The sequence below is a fragment of the Sus scrofa genome, chromosome 15 (genome assembly GCF_054392235.1).
Source record: "Sus scrofa isolate SSC_HxYL_T2T_F1_AM1 chromosome 15, Sscrofa_HxYL_maternal_Yorkshire_Landrace_v2.0, whole genome shotgun sequence".
Taxonomy (NCBI): domain Eukaryota; kingdom Metazoa; phylum Chordata; class Mammalia; order Artiodactyla; family Suidae; genus Sus; species Sus scrofa.
In genome coordinates this window covers 140,831,156-140,855,436 of record NC_139397.1, presented here as the reverse complement: position 1 = coordinate 140,855,436, position 24,281 = coordinate 140,831,156, and the positions used below count along the sequence as shown (strand labels likewise).

At 40.3% G+C, this 24,281-nt stretch overlaps 1 protein-coding gene across 50 annotated transcripts in view; it reads left to right on the top strand.

The window, feature by feature from the left end:
- DOCK10 (dedicator of cytokinesis 10) overlaps positions 1-24,281 on the top strand; it is a 276,098-nt gene that overhangs the window by 190,696 nt on the left and 61,121 nt on the right. For all 50 annotated transcript variants that reach the window (XR_014830527.1, XR_014830528.1, XR_014830525.1 and 47 more), the window contains exons 17-26: positions 1,675-1,862; positions 2,368-2,433; positions 4,165-4,257; positions 9,086-9,209; positions 9,405-9,526; positions 10,322-10,408; positions 13,687-13,779; positions 14,222-14,340; positions 17,122-17,191; positions 20,459-20,572. Coding sequence is in view for 38 of the 50 variants with exons in the window: in XM_085001312.1 (XP_084857438.1) it covers positions 1,675-1,862; positions 2,368-2,433; positions 4,165-4,257; positions 9,086-9,209; positions 9,405-9,526; positions 10,322-10,408; positions 13,687-13,779; positions 14,222-14,340; positions 17,122-17,191; positions 20,459-20,572 (1,076 nt within the window). In the remaining 12 variants the exon portion in view is untranslated. The remainder of the gene's footprint in view (positions 1-1,674; positions 1,863-2,367; positions 2,434-4,164; positions 4,258-9,085; positions 9,210-9,404; positions 9,527-10,321; positions 10,409-13,686; positions 13,780-14,221; positions 14,341-17,121; positions 17,192-20,458; positions 20,573-24,281) is intronic.

Genomic DNA, 24,281 nt, shown 5'->3' with positions numbered 1-24,281 from the left:
GTTGCAAAAGAAGAAAATCAAGCTCAGATAGATTGATAAACCAAAAACCCATAATGGGCAAGTCCACACTGTGCTGCCGAAGGGTTACTCTGAATACCTTGCATAGCTGTGCAGGTGGCTGGCCATGCAAATTATAGCCAAAATGTTTTTAGACTCTGTTACTATACAGAGAGCATATTTTTTTTTTCAGAATACAGTCAAAAGTTCTCTTTATGTCAGTAAAAATTTGAATTTCAGAAGGCGTTTTTATTAACTTACAAATAAAATTTTCAGATTTTTTTTTCTTTTTTTACATTTTAGGGCCGTACCTGTGGCATATGGAAGTTCCCTGGTTAGGGATCAAATTGGAGCTGCAGCTGCTGGCCTACACCACAGCCACAGCAGCTTGGGATCCGAGCCATGTCTGCGACCTACACCACTGCTCATGGCAATGCCAGATCCTTAACCCACTGAATGAGGCCAGGGATCAAACCTGCATCCTCATGGATACTAGTTGAGTTTGTAACCTGCTGAGCCACCATGGGAACTGCAGAATTTCTCTCTTAATTGGTGAGATTGGTTTATTTTTTTTCTTTTAATTATGCCTTTTGGTGACTTCTCAGTGACACAAAGAAGGAGTGAAGGTATCCTAAAAAGAACTACAAACGAGATTTGAGTTTCCATGAGCACTATTAAGTTTTTCATTCTCATCGTTTCCCCACAGATCACTTTCATATGAAATAAAATAAACGTTCTAAGTTAAGCCATGGCTCCAAATCAGTTTTCTATTGATTGGTGTGAAAAAGCAGAGGACAGACTAAGATGTTTCCTCTACCTGATTTGTGGGAGGTGGTTTTTATTACCTATGGAAAAGAAAAATAGCAGGAGAAAGCTAAAATACTCTCTTTGAAAAGCCTGTAAAATATCAGAGAAATTGGAACATGTAATAAAAATATTGTAATTGATTTTTGAAAAAAACAAACCTGCAATCTGATTCCAAAGCATATTTAGCTAATCATTGTGCTCATGTGAACCCAGGAAGATTCCAGAGGTGACAAGGAAGGTAGAAAGCCTAGCTATCTTTCACGACCACAGCTTTAGCCTCCAAACTCCTTAGTGATAAGTTTTGATTTATAAATTCCTAATAATTCCCCCCTTAGGCTATTTTTACAAGGTTAGATTTTTTTAAAAAGATGATAAAAAAATTAAAGAGACAAAATTGTAACTAATGCAGAGAGGGATTGGGGCCTTTGTTGGGAAGAATTACCACTAAGTCATTGGGTAGTCTCAGTAATAAACCCCTTGGACAGAATTTTGTCCTGTGATGTATCAGTTTCTATATTGTTATGGTTAAGGAGAGTGGGCTAGTCTTTATCTTAATAATATTGGATTAGTATGCTTAGAGGATCTCTAGCTAAAATTTACTTTTTATATGAAGCTTAATACACAAAGAAAATAGTAATAAACCCAAAAGGTGTACCAGTTTTTTGAGACATCAGTTTTGGTATTAAATACATCACTGATTATGTATCATGCCTGCCTCCTACAAATTTTTCATGCCAGCATAATTTAACCTAAAGTGGTGTACAACTATGGAGTTTCTATTTTGAGTGGATTTATTTTAAAATATGTTAAGTGTTGTTCCCTTACAGGTAACCCTATAAATGATACACTCTTATTTTCTGATTTTTAAAGACTGTGTAACATCGTCCTTTATCCCTGTCAAACCTTTCAATGTGGTGGCTCCACCAGAACCCACAGTGGAGGTGGAAGAATTTGTTTACGACTCAACAAAGTATTGCCGTCCTTATAGAGTATACAAAAATCAAATTTATGTTTATCCCAAGCACCTCAAGTATGACAGCCAGAGATGTTTCAACAAGGTATGGTATGTTTTCTTTCTGAGATATCATCTTCTCTCTGCCCCTTATTCAGAACATATTAAGATAATGTCTCGAAAGTTCAGTGCAGAGTACTACAGGCCAACACTTTGGAATAGAAAACTATTGGAAGAAAATGTCTAATAAGAGCAGTGATTAGTTTCACCTTAAAAGTGTTTAGGGATGCATGCTTTGTAACATATGAATAATCCTTTCTGAAATCAGCCCTAAATAATTTTGTTCTAGACTCTATTTTTAGTTTATCAAGAGTCTCTGAAAATAGCATACCTGCACCCTTCCAATATGACTCTTTTCTTCCCTTTTAAATAATCTCTCCACATCCTTTTGCTATTTCTGAGCACTATGAATAGTGTCACAAGGAAGCACTGGCTATTCTACATTTTTTTGGATTTAATTAGAAGCTACCTATTTTAGGCACTTAGATTGTTTTTTTTGGTGTTATCTAACAGGAAATTATAATTTCCATTTTCCCTCGCTGTAATTTCAGGCACGAAATATAACTGTGTGCATTGAATTCAAAAATTCCGATGAAGAAGATGCCAAGCCTGTGAAGGTGAGCCAAGCCCACCAGGGAACACAGCATAAAGGAGGAGGCAGAGGCTCCAGTTCGCTCCGCCACCAAGGGGCCTTTTATTGAGTGTGCCTGAAACAGGAGCAATTCAGTACATTTGTTTCAGTTTTCCTAAAATGTACCTGATGGAATAGCCGTCATTAACAAGATCTATTAGAAATGCCAGTCTCAGGACTCTGCTTAGCTTTTCAGAGTTTGGGGGGAAAAGAAAGGAAGCCATTCTAGTGTGACATGAACACAAAGATTCCCCTCTGGAAGACTTTGCCCTTTTCAAAGATTAGCCTGCCTCTCTATTCAGTGTGCTTGATCCACATCCCAGCTGGCCATGGTGTGGCCTGTGCAGAAGGGCTGCCACACGCTGGCCTGATGGCTAATGCAGGAAGCCCAAGGGACGTTCACATTTATGGAAGGTGCACGCGGCCACCTGCCAGAGGAGCTGAGAAATGGCTCTGGGAAGCTGGTCCCTGTTGTTGAGCCCATGATTTAATAAGATCAATAAAACTCTGAGGTTTGGGTCAACTGAGCTGTTTGAACCTATAAAACTGCAACTAGATGGCATTTTTCACAGTTCATTCTTTGCTATATACCGTTTTTATTTTAGAGACTTCAGACAACCTAAAGCAACCTGTAAAAATAAAGAGGAAGATTATCCTGAGTGGGCCTGCAGCCAGACCTCCCCAGTTTCGGTGAAATCAGAGGGAGGAGATAGAGTAAAGGAGAAAACTAATTTCTAACTAACCCCTGTAATGATCTGAGATAATCTCTTAAAGCACCCTGTCAGCTGCCAGCTGTGTTCTCTGTACTCAGAAGCATTGCAGCATCATTCAGAAGGATGGTAGTCAATTTGAGTGATTGAGTGAATCACGCAGCGGAGAGGGAAAGCGTTCTTTCACATGGTCTTGAGGCACTGGGAGCGTCCTCAGATTCCAGGCTCCACAATAGCATTAACAGCAGGTCAGAAAGAAAATGAAATGAAACTGTCAAGCAAACAAAGGCAGTGACCAGACTGCAAACGCACCAGGCCTGCTAGAGCATTGTGTATGGGGAAAATTCTAGAAAAGAGGAATACCCACAGGAACATGGGACCTCCGATTCATTACATTCGAAAGCATTACTCAGAGAGACAGGTGACCTCAGCAGAGGGACATTGAGCCTTGAGCTACAAGTTATTTTATGACAAGGAAGTGCCATATCCCATCCCATGGCCTGATGAGCAGCTGGGCTAGAAGAATAATACAATACGGTGAGCCTGGAGCCAGCCCTGTCCTTCCAGCTCTGCAGTCTTGGTTGGAGGCTGGCATGTCAGGAGCTGAGGTCCAATCAAGCCTTGTGGTCACCCAGGACTGACCGCCTCAAACTCTAGACCAGAGCTGGATACCAAGGGCCGAAGGAAGCAGAATTGAACAAACTTATCTCTTACCTCCTAGTCATCCAAGGTTTGGTAGTGAATTGACTCAGGTATTTAGTGTTGATATAATGTTTACATGATGAATTAAAACCTTCCATTTTTCTTTGGCAATGTCCCATGGTATATACTAAATATAGGACAGCAAGTCAAAGAAGTTCAAGGTTAATTGCTTGCCAGATAAGCCTAGCAAGTTACCACCAAATTTATCTTTGTTCCAAGATGGGTAACTGAAGAATGTTGACCTTTTTGTGCTCAGGGTTAATGTCAGACACGCATAATTATTCAACTCATTCCTTTTTAAACAGTGTATTTATGGAAAACCTGGAGGGCCCCTCTTCACCTCAGCCGCCTACACTGCAGTTCTGCACCATTCCCAGAATCCAGATTTCTCAGATGAGGTAAGGGCTGTTTCCAGAAACTCCTTAAAAGATGGGTGAGTGGGTAAGATAATACACAATAATAAACACTCTCTCTATAGACTGCATCTTAGACTAAGGACATACCTTAGCAGGTGTTTACATGACCAAGCTTTAGAAGCTACGTTCATTGCTCCAGGGGTATGCTGCAAATTCATATATTTCAGCATAAAACATGATGTTTTTATTGTATCATTTTTTTCAAGTTAGATTAATTTTTTTCTTTCATTGGTTCATATAACAAAGATCATGTTAAATAGTTTTTAGCAGCATCATTTCATGTCATAAGGGAAAAACAAAGGGCTAGAATATGGGCCAACACTCTTGCTTATAACCTTCCTGAACTTGAAGGACCTAGACCTCCTGCCCTTGCCAACTCTCAAGACTTACTATGTACCAGGCACCATGCTCTACTCCAGTATGCACCAGCTCACGTAATACACACAGCTTTCTCCAGGGAAACAGAGCCAATAGGGAGATAGATTAGATAGATAGATAGATAGATAGATAGATAGATAGATAGATAGATAGATAGATAGATAAATAGATAGATAGGATGAATGAATGTAATATAAGATATCGACTCCCATCATTATGAAAGCTGAAGCATCCCACAAGCTATACCATCTGCAGCTGGAGACCCAGGAAGGTGCAGTTCAAAGGCCTGAGAACTAGAGAATCTATTGTAGATTCCAGTCCAGATATGAGGCACCAAGGACAGGAGAAAGTCCATGCTCCAGGTCAAAAAGTCAGGGACAGAGGGAATTCAACCTTCTTCGGCCTTTTCATTCTCTTCTGGACCTCGGTGGATGAGACAGATGCCCAGTCATGCGAAGAGGGCCACCTCTTTTACCCAGTTCACCAATTCAAATACTAGTCTCTTCCAGAAACACCCACACAGACACTCATGTTTAACCAGCTATCTGGGCATCCCATGGCCCAGTCACATTGACATATAAAATTAACCTTCACACTTTCCTATTTTATGGATGAGGAAACTGGGGGTCAGAGAAGCAACTTTGCCACGGGCACATAACCATGAAGTGACAGTCAGAATTCAAGCCAGGCCATGTGACTCCAGAGCCTAAAGCTTCACAACTCTGCTATAGCAGACATTAAAAAAAAAAAAAAGTCATTGGGTTAGTGGTAAATTACCATACATATCAGCGTGCATTATCAACAGTTTTGGACAAACAAGTTTCTTTGGTTAAATTTAATTTCTAAGCATTAGCTAAGGGCTGAAGTAATGCAACCGGCCAATACGATGTCTTAGATTTAAAATATCACATCTTTTGTATTAGTTTCCTACTTCTACTTTAACAAATTAGTTTAGTGATTTATAACACACACACTGATTATCTTACAGTTCAGCGGGTGAAAACTCAGAAGTGGGCTGGGGGAGAATCCTTGCCTTGTTTGTTTCTGGAGACAGCCCACACTCCTTGGCTTGTGATCCCCTTCCAGCAATTTCATCACTCCAGCCTCTGCTTGGCTTCTCACCTTTCCGCTGACCTTAACTCTCCAACTGGGCTAAGGGCTGAATCAGAGCTGCAGCTTCAGTCCTATGCCACAGCCACAACTGTGACTGATTCTAGCTGCATCTGCAACCTACACCACAGCTTGTGGCAACACCGAATCCTTAAACCACTAAGCAAGGCCAGGGGTCAAACCTGCATCCTCATGAATATTAGTCTGGTTCTTAACCCGCTGAGCCACAATGGGAACTCCCAACAATGTATTTTTTTAACACAATATATACCATATATATTTCTGTGTTATTTTTTTTAAAGGGACAGATTCCATGCTTCAGTTACATTATTCACAACTACGGAGGTTTTTTGTTTTTGTTGTTGTTGTTGTTATTTCCCCAACACAATTTTTTTTTCCACTGTAGAGCATGGGGATCCAGTTACACCTACATATATACATACTTTTTTCTCCCACTGTCATGCTCCATTGTAAGTATCTAGACATAGTTCTCAGTGCTACACAGCAGGATCTCATTGTTAATCCATTCCAAAAGCAATAGTTTGCATCCATTAACCCCAAGCTCCCAATCCATCCCACTCCTTCCCTCTCCCCTGGCAACCACAAGTCTATTCTCCAAGTCCATGATTTTCTTTTCTGTGGAAAGGTTCATTTGTGCTGTATATTAGATACAAGATATGTGACATATGGTATTTGTCTTTCTCTTTCTGACTTACTTCACTAAGTATGAGAGTCTCTAGTTCCATCCATGTTGCTGCAAATGGCATTATTTCATTCCTTTTTATGGCTGAGTAGTATTCCATTGTGTATATATATACCACATTTTCCTAATCCAGTTGACTGTCGATGGACATTTGGGTTTTTTCCATGTCTTGGCTATTGTGAATAGTGCTACAATGAATATGTGGATACATGTGTCTTTTTTAAGGAAACTTTTGTCTGGATATATGCCCAAGAGTGGGATTGCTGGATCATATGGTAGTTCTATGTATAGGTTTCTGAGTTCCCTCCATACTATTCTCCATAGTGGTTACATTCCCACCAACAGCACTGGAGGGTTCCCTTTTCTCCACAGCCCCTCCAGCACTTGTTATTTGTGGACTTCTTAATGATGGCCATTCTGACTGGTGTGAGGTGGTATCTCATGGTAGCTTTGATTTGCATTTCTCTAATACTCAGGGATGTTGAGCATTTTTTCATGTGTTTGTTGGCCATTTGTACATCTTCTTTGGAAAAATGTCTATTCAGGTCTTTTGCCCATTTTTCCATTGGGTTGTGGTTTTTGGTGCTGTTGAGTTGTATATGTTGTTTGTATATTTTGAAGATTAAGCCCTTGTCAGTTGCATCATTTGAAACCATTTTCTCCCATTCTGTAAGTTGTATTTTTGTTTTCTTTTTGGTTTCCTTTGCTGTGCAAAAGCTTGTCAGTTTGATTCGGTCCCATTGGTTTATTTTTGCTCTTATTTCTGTTGCTTTGGGAGACTGACCTGAGAAAACGTTTGTAAGGTTGATGTCAGAGAATGTGTTGCCTATATTCTCTTCCAGGAGTTTGATGGTGTCTTGTCTTATAGTTAAGTCTTTCAGCCCTTTTGAGTTTATTTTTGTGCATGGTGTTAGGGTGTGTTATAGTTTCATTGATTTGCGTGCAGCTGTCCAGGTTTCCCAGCAATACTTGCTGAATAGACTGTCTTTTTCCCGTTTTATGTTCTCGCCTCCTTTGTCAAAGATTAATTGACCATAGGTGTCTGGGTTTATTTCTGGGTTCTCTATTCTGTTCCATTTGTCTGTATATCTGTTGTGGTACCAGTACTAAGCTGTCTTGATGACTGTGGCTCTGTAATATTGCTTGAAGTCTGGGAGAGTTATGCCTCCTGCTTGGTTTTTGTTTCTTAGAATTGCTTTGGCAATTCTGGGTCTTTTGTGGTTCCATCTAAATTTTTGGATTGTTTGCTCTAGTTCTGTGAAAAATGTCATGGGTAATTTGATAGGGATTGCATTGAATCTGTAGATTGCTTTGGGTAGTATGGCCATTTTTACAATATTAATTTTTCCAACCCAGGAGCATGGAATATCTTTCCATTTCTTTACATCTTATTTAATTTCTTTGAGTAATGTTTTATAGTTCTCAGCATATAGGTTCTTTGCCTCCTTGGTCAGGTGTATTCCCAGGTATTTGATTTTTTTGTGGTGCAATTTTAAAAGGTATTGTGTTTCTGTATTCCTTTTCTAAAGTTTCATTGTTAGTATACAAAAATGGGACTGATTTCTGAAAGTTAATCTTATATCCTTCTACTTTGCTGAATTTGTTGATCAGTTCAAGTAGTTTTGGGGTTTAGCCTTTGGGGTTTTTTATATATAGTTTCATGTCATATATACAGTGTCTTTGGGGTTTTCTATATATAGTATCATGTCTGCATACAGTAACAGTTTTATCTCTTCTCTTCCTATTTGGATGCCTTTTATTTCTTTTGTTTGTCTGATTGCTGTGACTAGGACTTCCAATACTATGTTGAATAGCAGTGGTGAGAGTGGGCATCCTTGTCTTGTTCCAGATTTTAGTGGGAAGGCTTTCAGCTTTTCTCCATTGAGTATTTTATTTGCTGTGGGTTTGTCATAAATGGCTTTGTTTATGTCAAGGAAATGTTCCCTGCATACCCACTTTGGTGAGAGTTTTTACCATAAATGGATGTTGGGCTTCTCAACAATGTACCTTGGATCTTGTGAAATGCAGATTCTAATTCTGTCTCAGACTCTGTATTTCTAATCAGCTCCCAGGTGTTGCTTATGCAACTGGTCCATGCACACACTTTGGGAGGCAAGGACCTACTGTTCACTCTGTTTATGCCCTTTGATGATAAGGTCCTTAATCTGTGTCTTATGTACATTCTACAGACATGTCTCTGTGTGTGTGTTTGTGTGTGTGCGTTTAATTCACAATGGCACAAATTATCTAATGAGAAGCACTAGGTATTCTAAATTATCATCTTCCACATTAAAGAAGTATAAATAATACCTTAACACATTACTGCTAGCAGGATTGATATTTATTGAGAGTTAAATCAATACTTCCAACACTGACTATTAAACCCAGATTTCAGTTAAAGAGGTTTTTTTCATTTTCTTTTATTTTGGCCATGCTCATGGCATGCAGAAGTTCCCAGGTCAGGGATCAAACCCACGCCACACCAGTGACAATGCCAGATCCTTAACCCACTGAGCCACCAGGGGATTCCTTCAAGAGTTTTTAAAAGGCTAAAGTGTCTATGCTTTGTCTGGGAAAATGATTTAAATCTCAGCCCAGCTATTATCTCTTTCATTGCAGGTGAAAATTGAACTACCAACACAACTTCATGAGAAACACCATATTTTGTTTTCTTTTTATCACGTCACTTGTGACATAAATGCAAAAGCTAACGCCAAAAAAAAGGAGGCTCTGGAAACACCAGGTACTAACAGGAAGCAAATCTGAGATAGCTGTTCATGTCATCTGCTGGACTCGAATTGCAGAGTACTTGAAAAGCTCTGATGTATTTGGTGTTTGGGGGAAGTTTTGTCTTCATAAATGATCAATAGCTTTGTTTTCACTCCTCACCCTGAAGATGTGTTCTGAAAAGTTTTCTCTTTGTTGTTCCTTTGCACAGTTGGATATGCTTGGCTTCCTCTGATGAAACATGATCAGATAGCTTCTCAAGAGTACAGTATCCCAGTAGCAACAAGCCTGCCTCCTAATTATTTAAGCTTTCAAGATTCTTCAAGTGGAAAGGTATTGAGTGACGTATAACTTAAGAGAAAAAAATACGCAGGCTGAGTGGCATGAGGTTATCTTCCTTCGGCTGTTTATTTATGTATTTATTTGCTTTTTAGGGCCTGTGTGGCATATGGAAGTTCCCAGGGTAGGGGTCTAATCGGAGCTACAGCTGCCGGCCTATGCCACAGCCACAGCAACTCGGGATCTGAGCCACGTTTGCAACCTATACCACAGCTCACAGCAATGTCAGATCCTTAACCCACAGAGCGAGGCTAAGGATCGAGCCCATGTCCTCAAAGACACTAGGTGGATTCATTTCCACTGCACCACAACGGGAGCTCTCCTTCTGCTATTTAAATTAACCCAATCTACTAGGTCATTTTGCTGTACAGCACAAATTGACACAATACTGCAAATCAACTATAATTTAATTTAAAAAAAACAAAACCAAAATATAAAATAAAAATCAAGCTAAAGCCAAACTTAATTATTTAATTAATTAACCCAATCTTAGTGTATGGATCCGTTGTACAATTGCAGTTAGGTATCCAGTGTATCTATCATATTTCACATTTCTTGTTTAGTGTGTGGCCGGTAGAAATGTTCTATTAAAAATGATCCCCTGATATCACCTTGGTCAATATTTGACAATTTGACCCACTTGTCAAATATATTTGCATCTCTTAATTTCCATTTCCTTACTAATGAAGACTAAGGGATCAGGGAGGCACATCGACATAAACTAAATAACCTGTTTATTTTTCTTTCTCTCAAATTGCTGCAGCGACAGTAACAAACTCTCTTTTGCAGCACGGCGGGAGTGACATTAAATGGGTCGATGGTGGCAAGCCACTTTTCAAAGTGTCGACATTTGTTGTGTCAACGGTGAATACTCAGGTGAGCGTGTCTTCCTGGAATATCAAAATCTCCTCTAACTCAGAGAGTCATAAGGTGGATCCTAGGTTTACAGGAGGAGACTCACCATTTCATAAGGTGTCAGAAGAGCAGGTGATGAAAAAGGAAGAATGTTTGTGGCAAAACTTTATCCCTCACCCAGAAGAGATTGACATCCTAACCCATAAAAGTTCAGGGGCTGTAAAACTACCAACCAAAATACCAGACATGTATTTACCCTTGGAAGATGGTTTGCTTCCAATGACAACACTCAGGAGTTAATCTGAAATGTTTGAAATAAAGACTTTGGATCTTTACCGTAAAACTAAGTCTAATTCCCAATGCCTACCCAAAGCTCCTCTAATAGAAAGGCCATGAGGTTGGCAAAACTGTATTTGAGAGCCACCTTGGCCAATTTCTGGCCCAGTGACCCTGGACAAATCACTTCACCCCTGTAGTCCTATGTCCTCATCCCGAAAATGATAACAATTCAAAAAGCCTCTACCTAAGATTGTATGAGAAGCCTCATGTGAAAGTATCTCATGAACTGCAAAATGCTCTGTAAATGTAGTTATTATCATCGTCCAGTTACCCAGCACTCCCCCCTTCCATTGCCAAGAAGTTTATTTTACCGCAGTGTGAGGTCTTTTATGGTACCAATTATAAACTCCAAGAAAGCTATCGCAAGTACATAGAAGATGTATTGCTTCTTTCTTAAATTCACTGTGTATCTGGGGTGGGGGGGAGGTGGTGTTTGTTTGTTTGTTTTTGTTTCATGCTGCTTTATCTCTAGCGCACACTTGGTTCCTAAGAAAAATGATACCATCCAGGTACCACCATGAACTGGATCAAAATGTCTTTCCGTAACCACTGGTGCCTCGAGCCAGATTTAGTCCTCTTCCCTCATCCTATGCCCATCACTTCTTGAACGCATCTTTTCTCTGATGCCATCAGCCCTGGTCGAGTCCCACAAAGCAGTCCTTGTCCACCAAGTCCAGTTGTTCTATATCTCAGAATGTCCCAAGGTTCTCGTCCTCACCCTTCCAGCAGCTTTCTCCCAATGCCCAGGTGTCTCTGTGCATCACCACTCCTTATCCTTCTTTACAAAGTCTACCACCCACGCGCTCGCCCCCTGGGGGCACATTCTTCTTTCGCCCAGAGCAGTATTTACCTCAGTTTTCGAACACCCAAGGCCCTCTCCTGCCCTCTGTGTGCTTCATTCCTTCAAGATTCAAGGATTTGTTTTTGTTTTTGTTTTTGACACCCAGCCTTTCCTCAGCTAGGAAGGCAATCTCTCCCTCTCTCCTTCCCTTCCCCTTGCGGTCCAGGTCAGCTCCTACCCATCCTTCAGATCTTGGCTCAGAGGTCACGTCTTCAAAGAAGTCCTCACTGTTCCCAACCCCTCAGACAGGCTGTATCATCTTGTCGTACCCCCATATGGCACCCTGCTTTCCTGTAAAGCCCTTGTCTCATCATGAGCAAATAGGTGTGTGTGGAAATCACGGGGTGATACCTGTCTCCAGGGTATAACAGGAGGACCACAGAGGAAGTGGGGAGAGGGAGGTTGCATGCCCCAAGGTCTGTCCTTCATGCCTGCCAAGGACTGGTATATAGTCAGCTTTCAATAGATAATTTTTTTACATGTGTGTGTCTTTTTAGAGCCACACCCAAAGGATATGGAGGTTCCCAGGCTAGGGGTCCAATTGGAGCTGTACCTGCTGGCCTATGCCACAGCCACAGCAATGCAGGATCTGAGCTGCGTCTGCAACCCACACCACAGCTCAAGGCAACACAGGATCCTTAACTCACTGAGTGATGCCAGGGATCAAACCAGCATCCTCATGCATACTAGTCGGGTTCATTAACCGCTGAACGCCCGCTTTCAATAAATAATTTCAATAAATAATTTCTGAATTATTATGTATAATTTCTGAATACATAAAGTGAAACGGGAAATACGACACACACACACACACACACACACACACACACACCCCTGACCTCAAGGGAACCCACACCACAGTGACCCCTCTAGAATTGACAAAGGCTAAAGAAACACCCGGAGGGCAGATCTTCACAAGAAGCCTGTGTTCCACTTCCTGATGACACAGCTTTGACCTTCACAGAACTTAGGCACTTCCAAGGTGACACCCTCTTCAGGAAATAGCCTTAAAGGGCAGGTTGTTTTGCTCCGCTGCCATAACAACGTACCACAGACTGGGTGGCTTAAACAACAGAAAATACTTTCTGGCAGTTGTAGAGGCCGGAAGTCTGAGATCTAGGTGTTGGCAGAATTGGCTTCTCCAGGGCCTCTCTGCTTGGCTCTTCTCTGCAGGTGCACGTCCACCTTGACTCTCTTGTAAGGCCATCAGTCCCGGTGGGTTAGGACCACCCTCACTACCTTAATTACCTCTCAAAAGACCTTATCTTCAAATATGCTCACAGCCGGAGGTACCCGGAGTTAGGACTTCAATATGCAGATTTGGGGAGACACAGTTCTGGCCCGAGAGAAGGAAAAGAGTCCATTTTATCTCATGGTGTCCGTGTGGCCTTCCTAACGTCTCACTAACTCTGACACTTAAGTCTGAAGATGTCCCTAAACTGTACACACTCTCCTGTGTATTAAAGAATATGTAGGGAAAAAATTGGTAAAAAAAAAAAAAAAAAAAAAAAAAAAAGAATCTGTGGAGGAGTTCCCATCATGGCGCAGTGGTTAGCAAATCCGACTAGGAACCATGAGGTTTCGGGTTCCATCCCTGGCCTCGCTCAGTGGGCTAAGGATCCGGCATTGCCGTGAGCTATGGTGTAGGTCGCAGACTCAGCTCGGATCCCCCATTGCTGTGGCTCTGGTGTAGGCTGGCAGCTACAGCTCCGATTGGACGCCTAGCCTGGGAACCTCCATATGCCATGGGAGCAGCCCTAGAAAAGGCAAAAAGCAAAAAAAAAAAAAAAAAATCTGTGAAAGAAGCAGGAACAGGAAGATGATAGAAGGCAATTTTAAAAAGAAATGAGAAAGGAAAGAACAGAGCCAAGGGAAGTAGTTCTCTAGCCATTGTCACAGGGGCCCAGAAGGAAAACAAACCTCTGAGAATTGAATAGAGCATAGTTCTGGTCAAGCCCTCAATGTGCTGAGATGTCTATGAAAATGAGCGGTCCATCTCTCTGACTCCCTGATAAAGCATCTGCATATTCTGTTCCACAGGACAACTCACCTTCCATCACCACCATTGTTACACCACTTACGTGTCATCAAAAACAAATACCTTTTTTTGCTGTTTCAGGATCCACATGTGAACGAATTTTTCCGACAATGCCAAAAAAGGGAGAAAGATATGTCTCAGTCACCTACCTCGAATTTCGTCCGTTCTTGTAAGGTAACGTGACCTGCAAATAGTTGCGGGGGTCTCTGGCAGCGTCCGGGGTAGAAGTGGGCAAGACAGACCTTTATCTTTTGCACTGAGTAGCAGACTAAAACGTAATTATTATTGAAGATTTTTAAACACTTCGCCAATTCAGAGAGCAAATGATTTCACCATTCCTAAAAGGTGTCTGTTGATTAAAATATAAACACAGATCAGTTTCTCCAAAGTAAAAATGATTGAAAATCAAAATCAGTTGACTAAGTTAGTGAATTGGATGTAGAGTCCTTGTAGCATTGTAACATTGTCCTCTGCCTGTGTGTCCGGCTAAATGTCATGAAAAATAAAGCCAAACAAAGGTGAGCTACGAAGCTCATATTCAAGTTCTGTAGAAGGTCAGAAAAATGTGCTTTAAATTTAATCAGTGGACTTTTTTGTCCCCCTGCCAATTCAACAGAACTTACTGAATGTGGAAAAGATTCATACAATCATGAGTTTTCTACCTATAATCTTGAATCAGCTCTTCAAGGTTCTGGTACAGAATGAAGAAGATGAGATCAACACAGCTGTGACCAGGTATCTCTAACACAGCCTTAGGAGATGAGATTTGCATAAGCTGTGGTTGCACGCAACTTGGATTATAGCTGAAGGGCCACTTAATTTTGTATGCTTGTGTTTTATTTGAACACATATCTTAAACTATTCCTCCCTCTCAAGATCTTACCTCTAATCATCTATTATTATCATTCGAGTAAAGTTTTAGACCTCTTTCTTCACTTTTTCTTTATTTTTTTAAGTGAACTTTTTCTTTTTCTTTTTCTTTCTTTGTCTTTTGAGGGTAACACCCACGGCATATGGAAGTTCCCAGGCTAGGGGTTGAATAGGAGCAGCAGCTGCCTGCCTACACCACAGCCACAGCAACGTGGGATCCCGGCTGTGTCTGTGACCTACACCACCACAACGGCTGGATCCTTAACCCATTGAGAGAGTCCAGGAAACACATCCTCATGGATACTAGTCAGGTTCATTATTGCTAAGCCACAACGGGAACTCCCTTAAATAGATTTTTTATTTTGAGATAACTATAGAGGCACAGGCAGTTGTTGAGGACTAATGTAGAGAGAGCCCATGTAATCTTTAGATGTTCCCAATGGTGACATATTGCAAAACTATCATACAATGTCACTACCAGAATATCAAGAAGGAAAGAATTAGGAGCCAGAACATTCCTCTCCCCACAAGGATCCCTCATGTTGCCTTTTATTGACACACCTACTTCTCTCTCGTCTCAATCCCACCCCTTATCCCTGGCAACTATTAATCTGTCCTCCATCTAGAAAATTTTGTTACTTTAAGAATTTTTTATATATTATATTGAAATTTTATATATAATATGAACATATATGTTAAATATATTACATATACTTATGTAATAAATGTATAAGTTTATTACCTCTTCTACTTTAAATTTACATATAAATTATATTGCATACATGTATATAGAATTATATAGTATGACAGTACATAACCTTTTGGGATTGACTCTTTTTTTATGGCTGTACCTACAGCATATGGAAGTTCCCAGGCTAAGGGTTGAATCCAAACTGCAGCTGCCAGCCTGCACCACAGCCAAGGCAATACCAGATCTGAGCCGCATCTGCAACCCATACCAGCAGCTTGTGGCAATGCTGGATCCTTAACCTGCTGAACAAGACCAGGGATCAAACCCACATCTTCATGGACATTATGTCAGGTTCTTAACCTGCTAAGCCACAATGGGAACTCTGGGATTGGCTTTTCTCACTCAGCATAATTCTCTAGAGATTCATCAGGTTTTGCATCAAGCAATCATTCTCTCCTTTAAATTTCTGAGTAATAATCCTTATTAAGAAATACCCAGGTTGTTTCCAGTTTTGGCTAGCTTTGGGGTAAATATCAGTTTTCATTTCTCTGAGATAAATGCCCAGTGCAATTTCGGGGTTATATGGTAATTGAATGGGTAGATTTTAAAAACATGATGAATTGTTTTCCAGAGTAGCCATACCATTTCACATTCCTACTAGATCTTTTTTTTTTTTTTTGTCTTTTTAGGGCTGTACCCATGGCATATGGAGATTCCCAGCCTAGGGGTCTAATCGGAGCTGTTGCTGCTGGCCTACACCAGAGCCAGAGCAAGGCCAGATCCAAGCCACATCTGTGACCTACACCACAGCTCATGGCAATGCCAGATCCTTAACCTGCTGAGCGAGGCCAAGGATCGAACCCACAACCTCATGGCTCCTAGTCGGATTTGTTTTCACTGTGCCACAACGGGAACTCCACTAGATCTTTTTTTTAGTGTTCAATTTTTCTTCAACTATTCTCACTTTAAATTTGCCTGTACCACATTCTTTCAACATTACTAATCCATGGTGACTTTGGCAATTACAGTTTCCTCTTTCTAGAGATAATGTTTTTAATTCATTATTGAATCATATATTTTTAATGTTCATTTTTGAAAAAATATTAGTCACAGCATTCTGGAAAAAAATTACTCTTGACATTGAAATGTTTCCAGTGTCTTTGTAACTCACAGGCATATTATTAGCTTCTTTCAGAATGAAAGTCTTTAGCCTCGTTTTTAAAGCAAAGCTCTGAAGCACTAGAAAATTAAAATATCTCCAGCAGTTCCTCAGCCAGACTGATCTGGAACCAGATTAAAAAAACTCCAACCGTGCCTTTAACTTATGCTTTTTTCAGTATGAGTATATGCATCTGTGTTGGTAAAACTCGTAAATATTTCAGTGGATATATCTTTTGTTGAAATTCTGAGCTATTCCTAAATACTACAGCCATGGAGTAACCAGAAGTATTATTGTAAGAAATCAACCTGCACCCCCCATGCTGCTGTAAACCCTAACCCTGCTAAAGGGAAAACCCAAAAACCTGCATTTTAAACTAATTTCTTTTTCCAATAACACATCTAGGTTGGAAAACAAGCCCCTTTAAAATGGAATATGATAGTTAGAGGTTAAAGATCTTAAGTTTTAATAAGATACGAAAAACGACCCCTATTCTGAGAAGACAGTGTCAGCAACCACATAGCCCATAATAGCACATACAACTTGGGCAACAAAGAAAATCACAATGTGATATTGCAGCCGTAAGACTTTCCTTACATCTTAGTGTTGTAGAGATTTCAAGGTTGAAAATGGCTAATGGGTATTGGGAGATGAGGGGAGTGGTGGAGTCTGAAATGGGTTCATTCATTCACTTAATAACTTTTAAGTACCCAGTTTACCAAGAGCTCCAATGACATGCCAAGGGGTATTTCCTTGCCTTCTCCAGAAAGGCCACTGAACAGCTTTGCTTTTCTAGGGTTCTGACCGACATCATGGCCAAGTGCCATGAAGAGCAGCTGGACCACTCTGTCCAGTCCTACATTAAGGTATGAAATTGCTGCTTGGGCTTTCTTCATATCCCCTTGTGCTGTGTGGCTTGTCTCATTTCCTGTCTGCACTAAGTGGGAAGTTTCCCCCTTTAGCTGGTTGATGCCCACCACAGTCAGGGCAAACATTCCCCATCGCTACTTGGAATTCCATCTCTTTGCACTGATGGGCTCGATGTATTATTTCAGTGTGTAAATGTATAAATAATGTGTCCGTGTGCAGATGAATATTTATATGGGGAGAGAGAGCAAAGAAAGAGATAGAGGAGAAAGCAAAAGCATTATCCTCTGAAGTCAACCTTACAAATAAATGAAATTCCCGAAGTTCAAGGAAGACGTTTCCTGTTGGTTTGTTGAATGCGCTGTGTTTCTTCTGTAATGTTTTCTTAGCTCTTTTTATTGTTTTCTCAGGCATTATTTCATTTTCCCAGTTACTATATATTTGTACCTGCTTCTGGTATGTTAAGTCTTTTCTCCTCTGGCATGAACCACCAGCCCATTTCATTGGTGTGCACTGCTTCCTCCGGTGGCCTTCGTCAAACGTTATATTCTCATTTTCAGTTGGCCTGTGATTTAATGCCAGTGAACTTGTGATGATGTTTACATATTATAGTTCCAGCCTAAAGGTCATCTTCTTGAATGAGAAGGAAAAAACCCATCCAGAGATAAAGTACCTTAAATTCCTTAATAATGCACAGAGGACCTAAATTATATTTTTTTTTTGCACAGATATATCTTTTAGAGAGATAGACCTTTAATTAAAAGTCTATATTTCATTAATATATACGAATAGACATGTACTCATATATTTTAGGTGTCTAGAAATATGACTAGAGAAGAATTTGCAGTCTTTTGTACTAAAAGCTTGGGATAGAAATGCTCTTATAAAAAGAAATAACTAGAAATTTTATGCTGGCATAAACCCCTCTGAGATACCATCAGTGAGGAATTTTTTCTCATTATAGTTATATATTTACAGGGTTTTTTTTAACCTGTTAGAAATATTAGAAATGTGAGGTGTCTTCCCAGATACCAAAGTATGAGTGTTTGCCCTTCCTTAAAATAGCCCATATGCCTAAAATAGTTCCTTCACAATAATTTCCCTATGGTATAATCTTACACAATAAGATCTACAGTTCAATTGCAGGAGGTCAATTCCACCTACCAATGCTTTTTTAGTTTGCTCCTGTGTAAGATAGAGTTGTAACTTATTTTTATAGAATATTGATGAATTTACCATTCAACAGAGTTATCTATAGAATTTTCACTCTCTCCACCTTACTCCAGTTTTCCATTTCAATCTCCAAAGGGGTTGAGAAGGAAAAAAAAAAAAAAAACCCACCCCACAGTACATGAAATTACCCCCATTCCAGTGGGATCACTGAAAATTGCATTGAGAATCCACTACTCTTCTGACTATTTTTGTGACAGCTGAGGCTAGTTCCTGATGAGAACCTTAAATCAGCTCTCAGAAGCTATCTATGATGCTCTTGGAGAGATGCACTGGAAATGCATCCTAGAAGGGCTTTGTTTTTAATCAGGATGTTGGAAATATCCTGATGATCCCACTTGATTTTGTAATATATGAGCTTGCTTATTTAGTCTGCTTTGAAGTGGTTCAAATCCAAAATACACCTATGTGGAATTTCAGCTGATAATGATACCTAAAGATATTTTCTAACACAACTTTATGTATCTAAAACAAATACAGCCTGATAAATATAACCAATTGGAATTTTGCTCTGGGAAGAGCACTAAAGTAGCAAGTGGAAAACTAGATTCTATTTAAGTTTAAATAGTTAACTTAATGTGGTGCAGCAGATTAAGGCTCCAGCATTGTCTCTGCAACAGCTCGCATCGCAGCTGTGGCTCGGATTCTACCCCTGGCCTGGAAACTTCCATATGCTGCAGGTACAGCTAGAAAAAGAAAAAAAAAAAAAAAATCAAGCCCCTCCTAAGAGTATAATGAAAACTGGGACCAATTCATGCTTTGATATCCTTGAAAGATGTGATATAATTTATATTTATTCAGAAATAAACTAAACACCATTTCAAGTTCAGTGGTGCTCAGTGCTGCTAACTCACTCCATCTACAATATCCAAAATACACACATACACCATATCTTTTTCAAAGATGTATGTCTAAAGTCGATCTAATTAAATGCCATGGTTTACAGCAATTTGTGGAGCTGCTATGTTCTATCCAAAACACTTGTAAAATGTCATCTTTCGTTGAAATGTTTTTGGAGCTAAATTACTACGCATGGGATTGGATAGCTGATGATGACCTTGCCCTCGCATAACTCTTAATCTATGAGGGGGGAAAATCATACTATTCTTAATGTTAGCTAGTTTCATGCCTCTCTTAACCTTTTTTTTCTCCTGTGGGATGAACTTGGAGAAGTCAGGCCCCCTTAAGATGATTTGGGTATCAATGCCTTAAGTCCAAAGAAGTAACTACAGACCCAAATACAAAGTGCTTCGGCTTTGTATTTCTTGCCTGCCTTCACCCTTGATTATAGTGAAGTCCGAATTGTGAATGCTGTGAAGAAATGACCTTCCTTGAGGCAAACCTAACTCATAAGTAAAATATTATGTCAGTCATAGCATTTTGTATTTTAAATATGTGTGCATGAATTGATGCTTAAACTATACAAAGAAACATGGAAAATTAAACCATGATATGCACTCAGTGGTGCATACCAGAACCAGCCTTTTAAGAAAAAAAGCAAGCAGCATTTCTTATCTTGCTGACAGCCAATGCCTATGAACCTGTTGATTGCTATGTCTGAACATGAGATGGCAGTGGACCCTGGGCTTGTGGGGAACTCACCTACTGGCCTCTGGAAGGCGCCTGCTTCCCCACTTGGCTATTTGAGTGGGCGCTCTACCCTTTCAGGATGAAGAAATGCTACCATGCCACCCACCTGTTGCCAGTGGAAGGAAGGAGAAGGGGAAATGTATCCTAAGTAAGTGGGTCAAAGCCCTCCATGTTCCCTCAAACCCGCTAAATTGCTCTCCACCTCTTCTTTTTGATTTTGACCAAGAGTTTCAGGGAGAGCTTAGGTGAGCAAGGCCCTACCTGTGCAAAGCCCTAAATAGGAGCAGGTGTGTATTACACTTATCATTGGGTCTCCCTTTATTCATGACAAAATCCGGCATGAGCAGATCATTTTGAGACATGAATTGTTCATGGAACATAATTTTTGGAGCTTTGTTTCTTTTTTAAGTATTTAACTTTTTTTCCACTTTTTGGATTTTCTTCAGTTCGTGTTCAAGACCACGGCATGCAAGGAGAGAACTATACACGAGGAACTGGCTAAAAATGTGACTGGTCTTTTGAAGTCAAATGACTTCCCAACAGTCAAGCATGTCCTGAAGGTAAAGAATTTAAAAACAGCCCTTTCCTTGTTAATATGAGAGACGACTTGCTCTTAACCCTGAAGGTGATAGGAGTCATCGATTTTTATGGATCAGTTTCCTTAGAGTTTCTGGTGTCAGCTTCATGTTGAAACGTGAGCATATGGAAATATTAAGCAAAAGAGATCCATGTCCAGAGAGCAGATCATCTTAAAAAGTAGAATAGACACAAGTTAAGTCCTTTGGCCTAAAGACAGAATGAATGACTATTAAGAAGGACCTGAAACATTCAAAACTGCTAAGTGTATCAAAAATAAAGTTTATTGGGTTTTTAAGCACAGTAAGAGGAAAAAGCCAACAAAAGGATTAATGATGTATTAATGAATAATATACTGACAGCAGAGAGAAAGCAGAAAAACAACTCTTTGACCCCAAAAAGTTGAAACCCATGCCTTTGTGGGAACATAAAGAAAAGACGGTGAGAAGCTTATAAAGAGATAACTCTAAACTGTACAGACTAGGCAATTGAGTTCCCTGCTAAATTAATTATCTCTCATGACTGGATAGGTCGATGATTGATTGGTAAGGAGCTAGAAGGGAAGTCTGAAGCCTGGATCAATAAGCATAAACATCTGTTCACTAAAATCAAATTATCCCAGGCCGAGCAGTTTGTTTTGATTTAAATTAGCCATATAAGTATTTTCATTCAGTTCATCCAACAAATGTGTTCCTTCTATAGAGTCCCTTCCTCACCAGCTTCACTACCCTCAGCTCTTGACCTGCGTTAGGAAATAGAATAAATGTCCCTGACCTTGGGAAGCTTACATTCTACTGGGGAATAAAAATAATAAACTACACACATAATAACAAAATTAGTTAAATCTTGTGTTTAGGCAGTGAGAAGTAGCATGGGAAAAGGAAAGAGGAATTAGGAGTGCCGAGAGTTCAGGGTGAGGTTTGCAGTTTTAAATAGAATGGTCAGGGAGTTCCCGTTGTGGCTCAGCAGGTTAAGAACCTGATATAGTGTCCCTGAGGAGGCAGGTTCCATCCCTGGCCTCGCTCACTACGTTAAGGATCCAGCATTGCTGCAAGCTGTGGCTTAGGACACAGAGGCAACTCAGATCTGGTGTTGCTGTGTCTGTGGCGTAGGCCTCAGCTAGAGCTCCAGTTCAGTCCCTAGCCTGGAAACGTCCACATGCTGCAGGTGCAGCCATAAAAAGAAAATAAATAAATAAATGACTTTTTTAAATGGTCAGGATAGAGCTTGTGGAGAAGGTTACACCTGAGCAAAAAATGGGACAGAAGCGAAGGAGCTGGCCGGGGGGATGTTTAGGGAAGAACATTAAAGGTAGAGAGGAAAACACAGAGTATTTGTCTTTGTCTGATTTATTTCACAAAGCACAATCCCCTCCAGGTCCATCCATGGTGGCACAGGTATTAAAATGTCTTTTGGTTATATGTGTAATGGAAAAAAATAAAATGAACAAAAATATATAACAAAACAGAAATAGACTCAGTGATACAGAGAACAAACTAGTGCTTACCAGAGGGGAGAAAAGTGGAGGAAGGGGCAAAATAAGTGAAGGCGATTAAGGGCTACAAACTGCTAGGTATAAAATAAATCAGTTACAAGGCTGTACGGTAAAGCACAGGGAATATCACCAATATTTTATAACTTTATACAGAGTATAACCTATAAAAATATTGAATCTTTATGTTGAAACTAATATAATATTGTAGGTCGACTCTACTTCTATTTAAAATAAATAAATAAATAAAGTAGAAAAAAAAAAGAATAAGAGTGTAATAATCCACCATAAAAAGGACTTGACTTATTCTAAAAAGAAAAATTTAAGTTAATATTAGCTTATTAAAAAGTCATGTTATTCAAATACATTTATTCTCTGGGAAAAAAAAATTTAAATAAATAAATAAAAATAGAGGGAAGACCTATACAAAGTCATAAGACGGATGCCTGGCTGCAGGGAGGCCAGTGTGGCTGGAGCCACATGAGCAAAGAAGAGAGGAGGCAAGATGAAGTCAGAGGGGCAACAGGAGGTTTGGCAGGTAGCCTAAGGCCTGTGTGCCATTGCAAGGGCCTTGGCTTCCACTCAGAGAAATCAGAAGCTGTTAGAGGGTTCTGAACAGAGAACTGCCTCGAGCTGACCTTGGTTTGAAAGGGTGACTCTGATGGTTGGGTAAAGAATAGACTGAGGTGAGATGTGGGGTGGAGACAGGGGTGCTAGAAAGGGCTGTCTGCCTGGAGAAGAAGGGAGAGTCAGCGTTGAGTTAAAAGACAAGGCAAAAGGAATGTTTGGAGGATAAACTGCATCTTCGGGAGATTTCGCTGGTGATAGTCCAGGTATTCCAGACCAAAGGTATGGTGGGAGGGTTTCACAAGATGGGAAGCAGTGAGATATACAGATACAAGGGAAATGCACAGCTGCTGAGCGAGATCAGTGGGCAGAAGAGGAGGGGGCCTTCTTCTGTTTTTCAGACATGAACCGAGGCAGAGTTCAGTGGGATTAGTCCTGGTGGATTTGACCTGAATAGTGGAGGCAGGACAGAGTGCTGAAGTGGGGAGAATGACAGGTCTCAGTTAAATTAAGAGGCAAATGGGAGTTTCCTGGTGGCTAAGTAGGTTAAAAATCTGATGTTGTCACTGCTGGGGGTTGGGGTTCTATCCCCGGCCCTGGAATGCCCACACATTGCCGATGTGGCCAAAAAAGAGAAAAAGAGACATTAAGAGGCAAATGTTAGAACATTTGGCATGATGGTTAAAAATATCATTTTGGACAAGATTGGGGGTGCCTTGTGCTAATTAAATATTCCCCACCATATGAATTTCATTTCCAATATCACGTTTACTAAGAAGTGACCCCTTTTTAAGCCAAAGCTGCCCTTTTAGAGCTTAAACGTCACCTCTGCCTCATCTCAGTCAATCTTTTTTTTTTTTTTTTTTTTTTTTTGTCTTTTGTCGTTGTTGTTGCTATTTCTTGGGCCGCTCCCGCGGCATATGGAGGTTCTCAGGCTAGGGGTTGAATCGGAGCTGTAGCCACCGGCCTACGCCAGAGCCACAGCAACGCGGGATCCGAGCCGCGTCTGCAACCTACACCACAGCTCACAGCAACGCCGGATCGTTAACCCACTGAGCAAGGGCAGGGACCAAACCCGCAACCTCATGGTTCCTAGTCGGATTCGTTAACCACTGCGCCACGACGGGAACTCCTTTTATTTTTTTTATTTTTTTTTTTATTTTTATTTTTTGTCTTTTTGTTGTTGTTGTTGTTTGCTATTTCTTGGGGACTTCATCTCAGTCAATCTTGTAGCGTTAGGACTAAACACTCAAAAGTTCTTAACAGCATGGTTTGTAAAAGTCTAAAGTTGGAGGTAATTCAAATGCCCATGACAGCAGAGCAGAGAAGTGAATTGGGATGACCTATATGATGTGGTGACAAGGTAGTACCCCCCCAACTACATAGCTCAACATAAATGGACCTCAGAAAGAATTTGTTGAGTTAAAGAGGTAACCACAAGAGAATACATACAGGGTGATTCCATTTATGCCAAGTTCAGAGGCAGGCAAAACTAGATATTGCTCTCGTGTGTAATACTGGAGATAACACTATGAAGTAAAGCGAGGAATAATTATCACAAAATTCGCAGTTGTCATGGACAGGTTGGGGAGGGAAAGGATCAGAGAGGCGTGTTCTCAAAACGGTCCGTATAT